Source organism: Cyphomyrmex costatus, unplaced genomic scaffold, assembly GCF_001594065.2.
Source record: "Cyphomyrmex costatus isolate MS0001 unplaced genomic scaffold, Ccosl1.0 scaffold61, whole genome shotgun sequence".
Lineage (NCBI taxonomy): Eukaryota > Metazoa > Arthropoda > Insecta > Hymenoptera > Formicidae > Cyphomyrmex > Cyphomyrmex costatus.
In genome coordinates, this window is record NW_017280167.1 from 912,961 (window position 1) to 926,835 (window position 13,875).

The 13,875-nt window shown below is 33.3% G+C and overlaps 2 protein-coding genes across 2 annotated transcripts; one reads left to right on the forward strand and one right to left on the reverse strand.

Moving 5' to 3' along the window:
- Positions 1–106: 106 nt before the first annotated feature.
- LOC108779735 (uncharacterized) lies at positions 107–2,807 on the reverse strand. The gene is made up of 6 exons (XM_018547210.1): positions 2,626–2,807; positions 1,726–1,926; positions 1,165–1,340; positions 749–1,079; positions 428–643; positions 107–281 (listed from the first exon to the last, which is right to left on the reverse strand). Exons 1-6 carry the CDS (start codon positions 2,637–2,639, stop codon positions 107–109), a joined length of 1,113 nt encoding a protein of 370 aa, XP_018402712.1. The 5' UTR covers positions 2,640–2,807.
- A 5,217-nt stretch (positions 2,808–8,024) lies between these two features.
- LOC108779674 (homeobox protein engrailed-2-B) lies at positions 8,025–13,263 on the forward strand. The gene is made up of 4 exons (XM_018547133.1): positions 8,025–8,415; positions 9,162–9,320; positions 12,762–12,865; positions 12,967–13,263. Exons 1-4 carry the CDS (start codon positions 8,025–8,027, stop codon positions 13,261–13,263), a joined length of 951 nt encoding a protein of 316 aa, XP_018402635.1.
- Positions 13,264–13,875: the final 612 nt, after the last annotated feature.

Sequence of the window (13,875 nt, forward strand, 5' to 3'; positions counted from 1 at the left end):
ACAATTTATAAATTTAAACTATTTCGAGCATGTTATTTATGAATCTCTCTAATCATGGGGGGAACTGTTTAACTTATAATTTTATTTTGAATTTTTAAAGCATCGCTTATTTCTTTTTTCTACGACGCCTTTTAATCCTTTCTCTCTCGAGATCGCATTCCGGGTAGAAAGAGACGCAATCGATTCCACCCAAGCCTAGAATGGATGCCTTCACAGAATCCAACATTGCCGACCATGGAGTCCTGTACAGCATTCTACCCGACAACCAACTCATGCCCAAGCTGAAAAAGAGGGTGTTGATGTTATCGGTTTTGGAATATAATTTCAAATTCGCCGACCAATGATATTACTTATTCACGAGACAATAAAAGTCTGTATCTCCCATCGATTGTGAGATTCCTATAATTGCTGTTGCGTAATCTGTTACCTCCAAACGGGAATCCAAATTCTGCGATCATCTTTAGTTTCTTTGGAGTATTGATTATCTTCACACAGTATCCTGCGCAGACAATTACCAGAATCTGCTTCGGCAACCATTGCGGCTTCGATGGACCTCAAAACGCGATGGGCTAATTCGTTCAAGTCCTCGTTGCTAATGGTAGATGAGGAAAGATAAATCGCATCTCTCTTCCTTCGCCTACTGGTATTATCCTGAAATATAACATTTTCAAATTTATCCATCAAAGTTACATGCATGACTCTCCTTTTGTATTAAATATTTTATTCTTGTTCTTATTTTTAGAAAGATATTTTAGAAAAGAAGTACGTATTTTTAAAACAAAATTTTTTTAATACCGCAGCATTACATATAAGCTGAATAATGAATAATCCGAATGATAAGAATGCAAGTGCTGTGAGTGCAATTTCGAAGAATTCCTTAAGCGAGAGTTCACTGCCTTTTCCCTTGGAATAAGAGGGTTTATGATCCTCTTCATGGTCTTGATGATGATAATAGTATTCTTCGTGAGCAAATGGGAAGAAGTCAGCATGATGTCCATAGTGATCACCACCGTGATGATGGCCAAGCAAAGATCCGTAATGAAAAGCATGATGTCCCGTTGATGATGGTAGCACGTCATCTATACGTATAAGATATGTAAATATCACATCTCACCAAGTTTTTCACATAATGTGTCATGTTCTGTAATTGGTTTTGTAATTTACCTTCATGAGAGGGATCATAAATGCCAACTTTTCCGTTCGATGGCAGAGGAGCTTGCATCGCGTATCCCGTCACTTCGCCATCGAACTCCTCAATATCATCGTGCTGAATATCCTGTTTCTTTTTTATTATTTTATGAGGCGCATAATGTCGATACACATCGTTTAGTGTCGTCATTCTATTACATTGTTATTATATTATTATATGATAGAAATTAAAGAAATTTTATTTTTATTTTGCAGCATTCTCTCTCTCTCCTCTCTCTCTCTCTCTCTTTATATATATATATATATATATTACAAAATTATAAACGATATTTCAAAAAACTAAAATATATCTTTTAAATGCCCTGTCCTCAAATATTTTTAATTTAATTTTAATTTAAAAAAAGTGTTTTTTAAAACAATTTGTTAAAGAAAAATAAAATTAAGTTAATAAAATGCTCTATAATAAAAAATTATGTTATACAGTTACATAAAGTCTATCAGATTTTCAAATAAACATTATTAGTTATACAAATATAACTTGAATTATAAAAAATTTTAATATTTTGGCATAGATACCTTTGCAACCAGTTTTTGTATTTTGTGCTTCCTTCATCCGCTAAAAGTTTATCGTGTATTGTAACATTATCGTCGCTTAAGAAGTTGTGATTTAAATTGGATGACGATGATTCGGGATGTCGCTTCACTCTAGGAGTGCTCACTTCTTTAAAAATTTCTTCCGCTATGTAGCCATGACAAAGATACTCATTCATTCTTTTCCTATAAATTTAATATATTGATTAATTTAATATCAATATTGCATATCGAAATTTCCATATTGATTCGTTACCATTTATGAGATTTCTACGCAATAAGCCATTATTTACGCGTTAAGTCATAAGAAATTAATCACAGTCGAATATGAAAAGAATAATTGATTATAATAATATTGGCCAATTTCTCACGGAATCTAAAGCTGTGTCTGTATCACCGATTAAATCATATAATTTTGTATAACATTTAATTTTTCCCTTTTTACAGATACGAAAATCTTTTTCCAAGAGCGTGTTGAGATACTGATTTGGGTGTTCTCCAGAGTGTTATATCATCGTTGTTTAACGTTCGGTAAACAATAAGAATAGAGTAATAGCTGAGTAGCACCCGAATGAGAACCTGAACATAACTCATGATTAAAGTATATACGCATTAATACGTATATCTGTGAGATGGCATTTATGCTAAGAACAACAAAAAATTTCAAAATTAAGAACTTTACTATTTCTTAATTCAATGGCGCTCCAGAGCTATCACATTATGACAACAATTGCTTTATATAAAAACGAGATAAAAGTTATGCAATCTGCATTATTAAGAAATAGTAGTCCACGGACTAGTAATTTGCAAAAAGAAACAATGTGACTTTAGAATCCCCTTAAGATTTAAACTTAGTTAATTATTGTAGAAAGCCCATTACATTACCTATGATATTCCATCTCGTTTAAGGCTCTGTCGAATGAACCATCCACGGTTTCGTTTATCACTGTTTTAGGAACGTTGTTTTTGTACTGATCGTTGAATAAAAACGATCCAGGTAAAAGATCCACGGAAAGTATGTCGTTTTGATTGAAGCAAAACTCGTTGCCGTCGTCATAACATTCTTGCGCCGATACCGTATAAATTATAAAAAAGATTTCCAAAATATATATCATTTTGTAAGATCGTAATGAACATATTTTACCGCGTTCTGGAAATTTTTCTAGTGCCATTCTAGTTGTGCCACGAGAGCGTACTGAAACGCAGAGATGATTGTAACTGAAGAGAAGGCGACACGCTCTTGTAATAATCCACTTGTCTGCTAGAAATAATTGCTTTAACCGTAACGTTGTCTAGGCTTGGTTATAACAGTTTTAAGTACGCTGAAAAAGAATATTGACCTCATCTGATTTACTATACACATGTATATATATAATTTTTTAAAGTGACAATGTTCGAAAGTTAATAAAATTAGGAGAAAGGATATTTATTAAAACATTATAAAGTGTTCCAGGTAGCACAATGACATGTAATAAATTAGACATTTATTTTGATAAGGATCCAAACTAGGATCGAAACGTAAATGTACATATCTACAATAAACTCTTTTCTACATCAAACCAACACCAAGTGCATTGACTCGACTAGGCATTATTATTTCTTTTTTATTTTTATCTCACGAGTCTATCTAATCACCAATTTTATTATATTAGATATTTATTAATAAATAACTATTATATACGTATAACATGAAAAAATTTAATACGTTAAAAAATTTTAATATTATAAATTTATAATGTAATAATAAATTAACATGATCTTTAAATTGTATAACTTACATTAAAAGAAACATTCACTAAATTCTTTTCAGTCATTTGTTACAACGATAAAACTAAAAAAATTGTCATTTTTATACTGCTGCAAGAAAAGAGAATACAATCATAAAAAAGAAAGAACATACTCAGAATCATTCATGTTATATAAGATATCTAAAAAATGTCTTTTAAATATCTTTTAAACGTAAGAGATTTAAAAGATTTCTTTTATGTTACATAAATGTTATCATTTTAAAAGAACATACTTTTATTCTTCTGTAATTAGTTACCAAAATTGCATTTTAAAATTATTATAAAATTATAATGATTCAAATATTCAAATTTATTTTCCGTAAATCTTTGTCCTTTGAATTGTATCGCTGTTGTAACAAATGAGCGGCATTATCAGAAAAATTATATTAGGAATCTAAATATTTTTTATTTTGAATTGTTATTAGAAAAGTTATAAAGCTGTAAAATAAAATGATGCCACATAAAGAGACCGAAAGACAAAACACCCGCATACCTGCAAAAAGCGGGTTGTACATCTGTTTAGATTCATGACTAATCCCCCTGATTGGTGACAGCACCCACCGATTTAATTCGTAATCCGACACTCATGATTAAATACGTTTATTAAAAACCACTTACAACGCTCTTATGAATGTTTCAAGAGTGGAGGGTCTGTCGAGATGTCTGCCCGGGTCGAGGTGGTAAGACAGGGTAATGGGGCCTTTGTTCCCCTGGGAACGCGCTCACCTGTCTAATATCTCGCGAGAGTGGCTATATCTGTACACACACCAAAAGCGGCCAGTTATACTCCAAGCTTACTGAAAATTAATCGCGCAGTTTCGAAAGAATTCTCGCGTCTCTCACGTCTCGTCCTACCGTCTGAAATAAACGTTTTTCACGCGATTATTAATGGTGTCGTGGTGGCAGAACTACCGGTGTATCAGACAAAAATAAAAAAATTGAATCTAGCTTTATTTTTGTTTATTTATCGTTTATAAATATAGTATTTAAAATTTTCCTTAAAAATTATATAATCAGAACTTATAACACAATGCAGAGGAAAAAATGAGAAAGTAGATTTTTGCAAATATAGATTGGAGTATTAAAATATTTATATAATATTCTTTTTTCTTTCAAGTTTAATGCTTTTAAAATACACAGGGCATGCTACAGAATATTTTTAATAGGACAGCAAGGATGCGATTCTTAATTGTCCGAAATGTTCGCACTTCCCCTTTTGCGTGAACGCAACCTGTGGTTTGTGCACGCGTGAGCTCACCCTCCTTTTCTCAGGTGTTTGATTGATCGTTTCAATTACGTAGCGCAGCGTGCATCAAACGTGGGAGTAAACTTCGCAGCGAGCAAATGGATCGTTTATTCGAAACATTTACGGATGAACGCTGCTGTGGATGGCATATGAAGCAAATAAATCGCAAATAATCGCGCTTTATCCATGCTGATGCTTCGAATGTATCAGATGAGAACTATCCATGTTAATGATCGAATCGTGATTTCACACGAAATGCCAGTCATTTTTATTTCGCGCAAACCTCGTTGTTTTTAAATTTCAATTCACTGTTTAAATAATTTTTAGAATAGCACGTAACTGTTATTGAAGGTTTGGAAGGAACGTTTAAACGTCCACACTATTTTCTAGGAAGTAATGTCCACGGTCGTAAATTAACGTGTGCGTTGACCATGTCGTTACTTCCTCTCTTCGCACCTAAGACGCGCCTTAAGCGCATTTCACTTCATGTATTTAAGATTCAATATTTGTCGCAGTCGCAAGTACGTGTAAAATGTTCAACCCCATGTATAATCAGCATACGAAAAAGCGTGTGCAACGCGGGAACGTAAATTCATGTCTATGTAGAAATAACCAGCTCACCAGCCGCAACAATAAGATAAGCATCCAGAAAAAGATTCCTTCGATTTAAAGAAATGTTTCTTTGATATACGGTTAAAGAAAAAATTTCTTTGAATGTAATTTCATTAATTTAAATATCACTTTTTAAAGCCAAATAAATTGTTTTATTTGACTCAAAAAATGATGTTCGAATCAAGGAAATTTTTTCTTTAACCGTATAACAAAGAATCATTACTTCGAATCGAAAAAATTTTTCTCTGAGGGTGAGGGGGTTGAATCACCGATTTAATGATAATATCGAAATAATATTTTAAAAAATTCAAATAAGTTATCTCCTTTTTGCTATATTATCTTATTTTAATATATCTTACAGAATTCTAATTTTGAAGATTGCTTATTTCAAATAAAATCATGTCTCTTCATACATAAAACAGAAAATGATTTTTCCAAATAGTATAGCTAACTCTCATTCAGTAGTTTAACATTAATATAAACTACAGTGTTATTTATATTGTGAGAACAAAACTTTTTTTCCAATATAATAGTTATGTTATCCAAATCTAAGCGGGAGTATTGAAAGGTTAATAATGACTGCGTTTTCAGAACACGACACTGCGTGCTGAGGTGTCTAATGTACATGAAAAGAATGATATATGCTCTTCTACAAAGACGAAATAACTCAGACGTGGATCGGGGAGAGGATCGATGACGGCGCGCAGTAGAAAGGGCTCACAATCGCCATTGGTCCTTTTAGCCGCGGAAGCGTGGAGCCGAGTGGATTTACGGCGCGCAAGGATGAACATTGAGATTGGCACGGGTAGCCCGGAGACTAATGGACGCGCCATTCGCGAAAATGGCCGCCACACCGTTCCCGTAAACAGAAATAGCACGATATGGTTCGATAAGGACTATCATCAACGGTGGAAGTTGAAATCTGGGATCGTGCGCCGCAATGCGGAAGCTTTTATTTTTCTGAAATAGTTTCTACTTCAGAGGTACTTAGTATTTATCCCAATTACCGCTGAAAAATGTGTCTTCCTTTATGAATTAAATTACAAATTTTTAAATATAAATACATTCAATAATAAGATTGGAAAAATAAATATCTTATTTATCAAATCAACTGAGATTTTTGTGCAAACCAAATTGGGATATTATAACCACTGACTCTTGTTAAATATCGCTCCTGATAAATTGTAAAGTTATTATATTCATGAAATACAACTGTCAAGATATAATAAAGAAATGTGACGTTTCTGAGGTACAGTGAGAACCACTGCGCGTAGCTCGCTAAACGCGTGAAGAAGTGTTTTGCGGTGCTTTTTCATGATGTTCTTCACGTGGCAGAAGCGTTTATCCATTGCTAAAGCGCGAACAGGAAAGAGAGAAGCGACCATCGTTTTACCGGCATAAAGTTTCGAGATAGAGGGGTCAAAGAAGGCGGTTGCTGCGCGAGCATCCTGCGCATTTGGGACCAATCGGAGATCCACCTTTTGATCCCAGATGAGCCCTTTTTCGCTGCGGCAAAATTTGCTAGTGCGCAAGCCGAATCGTCGAGTTCAAGCACTTTTTTGGAAAGAACCATAAAACGCGTGAATGCCTCGATAAAATAGGAGTATAGGAGATCCATCGTATGAATTTATAAAATTATCCTGTATACCGATCGTATCGATAGAAAACACGATATCTTGATAAAAACAATAATAAAATTAATTAAATTAATTAAAGAAGTAATAGTTTTTTTTATATAATATCGTATGTGCAAATAAAATATATATTTAAAGTGGCAAACTTAAAACAAATGTAAGCTCTCGATGTTATTACTCGTGTAATTTTAATGAAGGCTATTGATAAAAAATCATCAAATAACTGATATTGAAATTTTTAATCCTGCAAATACATTTTGTATTCTTAATTTTTAATATACTTATATATATTCGTTGATAAAAATACTATTATACATTAAATCGTGTTAATGAATTTCACGGATCATACAGTCGCATAAAAAGAAAGATGAAATATTTCATAAATAATGTGATAGAATTAGAAAGTTATTAGTTCTAAAATAGGAAATCTCTGCTATAAACCGCCGCGATCCCGCGATCCCTACTCCGATCAGAAAGATATCGGGTAAGTGGGGGTTTTCCGAGGTGCGAGATATTCTTCCAATCTCACGGGATGACCTTCCCGCGGGAAGTTGGTGGGGATGTTGGGAGATCCTTCTCTGGACCACAGACACGTGCCACTTGTCATACTTTCGGAAGTACTTGCTTTCGGACGGTCCGAAGGGAGATTAGTACTAGATCAGGTGTGATCGATCAAAGAAGAAACGTGTGTTAAACCGCTTGCAGCTGACTCTCGTATATACTTTTTGCCGTACGAAATATTGCACCAATTAAATAATCATTTGATTTCAGTACGCGTAAATAGTGATACGGCGGATTGTAATTGAGTCAAAAACCTGTCTAAACAATTTTTATTAATAACTGTGAAACCTGAAGGAGAGAGAAACGTGAAAAATTTATCGGATTACTTCAGTCGTTTACATTAAATGTAAAGTGCTCGGATTTAAATTATTGTTGGAACGTATGCCGTCGTTCGAGTGAAATCAAAATCGTCTATTGTAGTAGAGCTCGATGATTTTTCACAAGATGGAACTCTATCAACACCGCGAGAAAATAAACGATGCCGTTTATGATCTTCGTCGGACACGATCGCTTCCGAGTGAAAACGAAGCCTTTTCAAACAACATCGAGAGAGGCTGCATATCACCGACTGTCAATCGAGAGTCTATCGAGTATGCATCCGATTCCAGCTGCGAGGGTTATAGGGAATTTCAGAAACAACAGATCGAAAGAAGAAATTCATCTCCAATTGCAGCGTCCAGTGCTTTCACCATTGACAGTATCCTCGGGAGAAATGAGAAAAGAGAAATCTCGAGAATAAACAATTCCAGAGATAAAGAGGAAGATCAAGACGATACGGATGATAGGATAGAGGGACACTTTGTCAAGCCAACAGCGATACCAGCCACACGTTCTGGTATGTAAATCGTGTTCAGAAAACAAGATTATTATCAACAAAATTTCGTATTTGTGTGTCAAAAATAATATAATTTTAAAAATAAAATAATTTTAATATTAACGAAGAATACTCGATACTTTTAAAGTTCCATCTAAAGTTTTTATTTAGAAAAAGAATATAATAAAACATAACATGATATAAATTCCTGTGAATTCATAAACAAATAAAACAATTACGGATAAATTATATTAGTCGATTTTTATTTACCGGTCTAAATAATGTTTTAATTAAGACACATTTTAAGATGTTATAAGAGCCAGTTACAAAGTCAATCACTGTCTGACATACAAGAACCAACTCAAATAACAGAACGTATCTAAAATCGAGACGTAAGACGCTTTGTTTTGTACCTAAAAGACAACTTCAGGATTTATATCACAATTGGAGTCTTTGTGTTGGGAACTATATAAATATCGGCCACTGTATATTATTTTAAAATTTTGAAAAATAAAGAACTTTAAAGCCAAGATTACATACGTCCGTTTTTTATCGTACGACGAATTTAAGTGGCCACTCAATAGAAAGGGTCTCGGACTTTTCTATCCTAGTAAATCAACAGACTTGAAAAATTAATTGTACGACAAAAAATGGCTGCATGTAATCTTGGCCTAAAATCTAACAGATATTTATACATGGCAGTTTTTTCAATATTTATAAAAATAGATTGTATGATTTAATAAATGCGATGCAATACAATTTAATAGATATAGAAGGGAGTTTGTATACTCATGCGGGATTGCCGTACTCCGAAGGTGCACTATCCGATCCCTCGGCATATTCAGCAACATCACTAGCATCAGCTTCATTACTGTATAGCAGCTGGTTTGCTCAAACGAAACCTGGACAGCTGTTTGGTTTACAAGGTAAGATTAGACTTTTAGAACCTAATTTAGTACCCACAAAAGTATATCGGATCTATTCGTCACAATCTTGTTTTAAAAAGCAGAGATTTTTCATTACTACAATATAGTAGTTTATATTGTACCTTTAGAAAAATTCAATGCATTGAAAAATGAAATCTATTGCATCAAATCTGTCTGCGATTTTCAAAGTATATTCAATGCTATCATTTAATTATAAAAATGTACAATAAGTACGCTATAGGCGTCTAAGAAAAATCTTCCGGATGCTAGAAAGCTTCTTCTTCGTGCCTGAGATACTAACGCTTTCGGAGAATCGCGACGACAAAGGACTCTAATTATTATCCACTCGTAATAACTTACCACCGTAATTCTATTTTCGCGCACAATGCCGGGAGAGGTGTGAGATGGGCACCCTCTTTCTCGGCCTCAACGAATATTGGATATTATACGAGGCGCCTGCGATAACAGCTTTTCGACACGCGAGGCACACATCAGTGGCCCAGTTGTTGCATCCCCTTGTTTTTGGCATGTTACTGGCAAAATATTAAATATTTAACCGCGTAAAAATCGCACGTTAATCGAATTTTGTGGTATTATACTTTTCCTGGTACTCAACGCTATTTCGCACAACGCACAATTTCAATATTTTACCATTCCATTGAAAATTTCTTACAATTTTTATCATTCTTTTGAATAGTGATTTATTTAATACAAGTAATATAATATAATATAACTATAATATTATAGATTTTCCATAACTTTGTTAAATCTATATAAAGCTTTAATAAAATTACCATGTTATACGTAGGAAAAGAATTTTGTTGAAGCATAAAAATTTAGATATAGATTTGAAAATAATTATGTTGGACCATCAACATAATTATGTGCGGAAATTCAAGCATATGACGAACAATACTGCAAAAAGTTTTTTGCACAAAATTATCATATTTTCAGATCTTTATTGAGCTAAATTTTTAGATATTTCAGTAAAAACTTTGCGCGTGCAGCAATTTTTAATTAAAATTCCGAATATTTTGTAATTTTTTTTTTGCGATAAGATTAAAATCCGCCATAGCGTTGTTTCTCCCTTTCCGGCTACTATCCGCCATACTGTTAGGAGCCCATTTATCAGCACCGTTGGTCTAACTATCTTCCACGAAGGTGTTAAATGTCTCTGTACACTCGTAAATCTTGGTCCCGCCGGTTCTTCTTCTTCGTCATCGTGCGTATTCTTCTTTCCGGTCACCACAGCAGTCTTTCATTTCTGAGAACGCGATCATCTCCTCTGCGATTGTGTCTATCATATTTATAATCAAAACTTATGTCCCATATAGTTTGATCTAGATTATACACTAAAACAACATTTAATTTTTTAGGACTTAAATTCAATTGAATTTCTCTTGTGTTTAATAAACGCGTCACGTTACAAGTGTCCTCTGCTGCTAGAAAAATGTTAGCTCAACAGATATTACAGCTGTTATAAAGAAACAAAGCGCTTCTTAAACATTATTTACACAGTATACATTGCACTAGCACGTTTCCTATTGAGCGTAAAGAATTACGTGTATTGAAACATTTAAAATCTCTAAAACCTGCTGCGAGTTTCGAATTTGCATAATAGTTAACACAACGTTATAAATTAAGTGAGTCGATATACTTTAGATACGTAAAAAATAGTTAGATCTTTTCTGAATTGGAAAAGATTTCTGAAGCATAACATAAGGTTAAAAAATATTAAGATTTTTTTTTTAATATGCGGAAAAAATCTAAATGTTTTCACTTAAGATACAATTTATCTAAAATTATCCGAGGTAAATTATTTTGTATAAAATATAATTATGTTAACCATTCTTCGTAAGGTAAAAAGTGTTCTCCGTATAGTCGTAGAAATGCTGGAGGGTTCTGTAAAAATGTAAAGGTCTTGTACAAATATGCGACATCTATTTGTTGACTTGTCGTGTAAGGGCCGCCCGGCTAACTGGTGATTAAACACAAGAAAGAAGCAGAAAAAAAGTTTCTATTTCTATGTAAAAACATCGCAATCTTGGGTACCCCGTTTCTCGCATACTTCATCGCGCGTTTGTGCTATTTTCGGAATTTGAACAAATTGTCAATGAGAAAAATTTATTGCGTTATGTACAATTTATAAACAATTTTATAACACTATAGATTTTTATACTTACAACGCAGCATTTTTCTAAATTAATTATATTTTTTCTTATACTATATATGTATAACGTATATAAATATTATGGAAATGAATGTTACGGAAATAAAAAATAATGAAATTATACGAGTCAAAAATTTAATCAAAAATTATTTTGAAATAAATAATATATACTGAGAAAATATATTTTTATTAATAAACATTAATAAAAAAAGACATTTTAATAAATATTTCTTTGAATGGTCTTAGAGAAATATTTACTTACCATAACTAAATATTTAAACTAATGATAGTTGAATCAAATTAATGATTCTTGTGTCTAATAAATATGTGTGTTTACATTTAGTAAATATTCCGCTAGAACAATTCAAAGAAATATTTATTAAAATTTAATAAATTTTTTTCACAGAGTAATATAAATATAATTACGGATATTTCTTTAAAAGACATTTAGCAGATCAAATAAAATATTTTTGTAATATAATTTGATTTGAAATTTAGAAATTAAATAAAAAAGAAATGTACATCTGCTCAGAGAGAGAGTTTAGATGTAATATAATAGTACTAAAATAGTTGTTTATGCTTTAAAATGTTGCATCGCACGTCAGTATTTGTTGTCTAGCACGAATTATTCGCGGATATTTACCAACGTAGTTAACAATCATCCTATTATTTTAGTGCAACTAATTACGTTATAATGTTTTATATATGCTTTTCAAAGGAAATGTGTAGTACTTCTTTGCACTACGATGATAATCGCATCCAAACGTTCTCCGTCATAAACTGTTTGCACAACTCGTTACCGCTTCGCCTCGATGATGTTGACTATAGGATGTCACACATTCTGCAAACAGTCCTACACGTCTTAGAGATGTTCGGTGATTCTAGACAGGACTCGACGGATGGTGCCACGAAATCGTGAAGTGATAATTGAGCACGAGCTGGCGAAGTTAGTCGTGCAATTAAGACGCGTGATTAGAATATTAAATTTTGATTATCGCCACAATAAATCTCCGAAAGTGCCAGTGTCAGAAACTGTCAAAGGAGCCTTCATGTAATTATAGTAATGACTACGTAGTCGATCAATTCCGCGTAGAGCACAAACTAATAGTAACTTTCTATATAAATATTATAATTTTTATTCAAACAGTATAAAACAATATAATTACATTATTGAATAAAAAATTGTATATTGATGTGTAATTAATTTATGTTGTGCGAGGCGATATTCAGTAATTGTTAATACGATGAAATAAGAATTGATTATTTTACAGCACCCAAACCTAGTGGCAGGAGATCGAGAAAACCGGGTATCGATCGGAAACCACGTCAAGCTTATAGTGCCAAACAGCTAGAGAGACTTGAAGCGGAGTTTAAGGTATGACTTGCGGGTTCCTTAATTCCAATTGTTATTCAAATATACAACCACCTCATTTGACAAAATTATAATTTCTTTGTATACATTTTTTATCTTCGTAGATTGACAAATATCTCAGCGTGAGCAAGCGGATGGAGCTGTCCAAGTGTTTGAATCTCACCGAGGTGCAAATCAAGACGTGGTTCCAGAATCGCCGCACAAAGTGGAAGAAGCAGCTCACATCCAGGCTGAAGATCGCGCAAAGGCAAGGACTGTTTCCACCGACGTATTTCCCGACCACCCAGTATCCTCTTCTTCCGTACTATGCGGCGCCTTTGATGTTCGGCACCCCTTTGTCGGACGACGCGAATTCTAGCTTGCCGACCCGATCCGCTGTATCGTCTTCAGATACGGTCTGACGCAGTACAGACTCGAACTACTTGGTCGATCGTCGGCCGGACGATTGCGAAGTGCAATAAGACCTTCCGTTGGCTACTGCAAAGTTCTCGGCGTTGCTTTCTTCTTTGTTTTATGTTACTTCATATTCTTTATTCGAAATTTAGACACCATTGATATAATTGTAAGGAATCTGTACTGTAAAAATGTGCGAATTGCAAAGTGACTTCTTTCTCTAAAATTTCTCGATATTATTGAGACTTTGTTGTATATAAATGATAATTGTATATTTATGTTATAAATGTGCAAAAATTTCGGGTTAAGGTATGCTCTAAATTCATTCGTGATGATAATGAATTTAGAGTTTCTTTTTGCAGTAGTGAAGCAAAATTATATTTGAATAACAATTGCATAGACAATTTCTTCAAATTATCAGTTATTTTCTAGATTGATTACTTTTGTTGTATATAAAAAGTGCGATAATTGTAGATTTATGTAATACCTACTGGAATATGAAAAATAGATGACTGGATTTACTCATAACGTTTTTTCAGTAACGGAATAAGATTGCGTTCTGATAACATAGGAGATAGACAGTAACTCCAAATTACGTACGATATGTTATTTAAATTCCA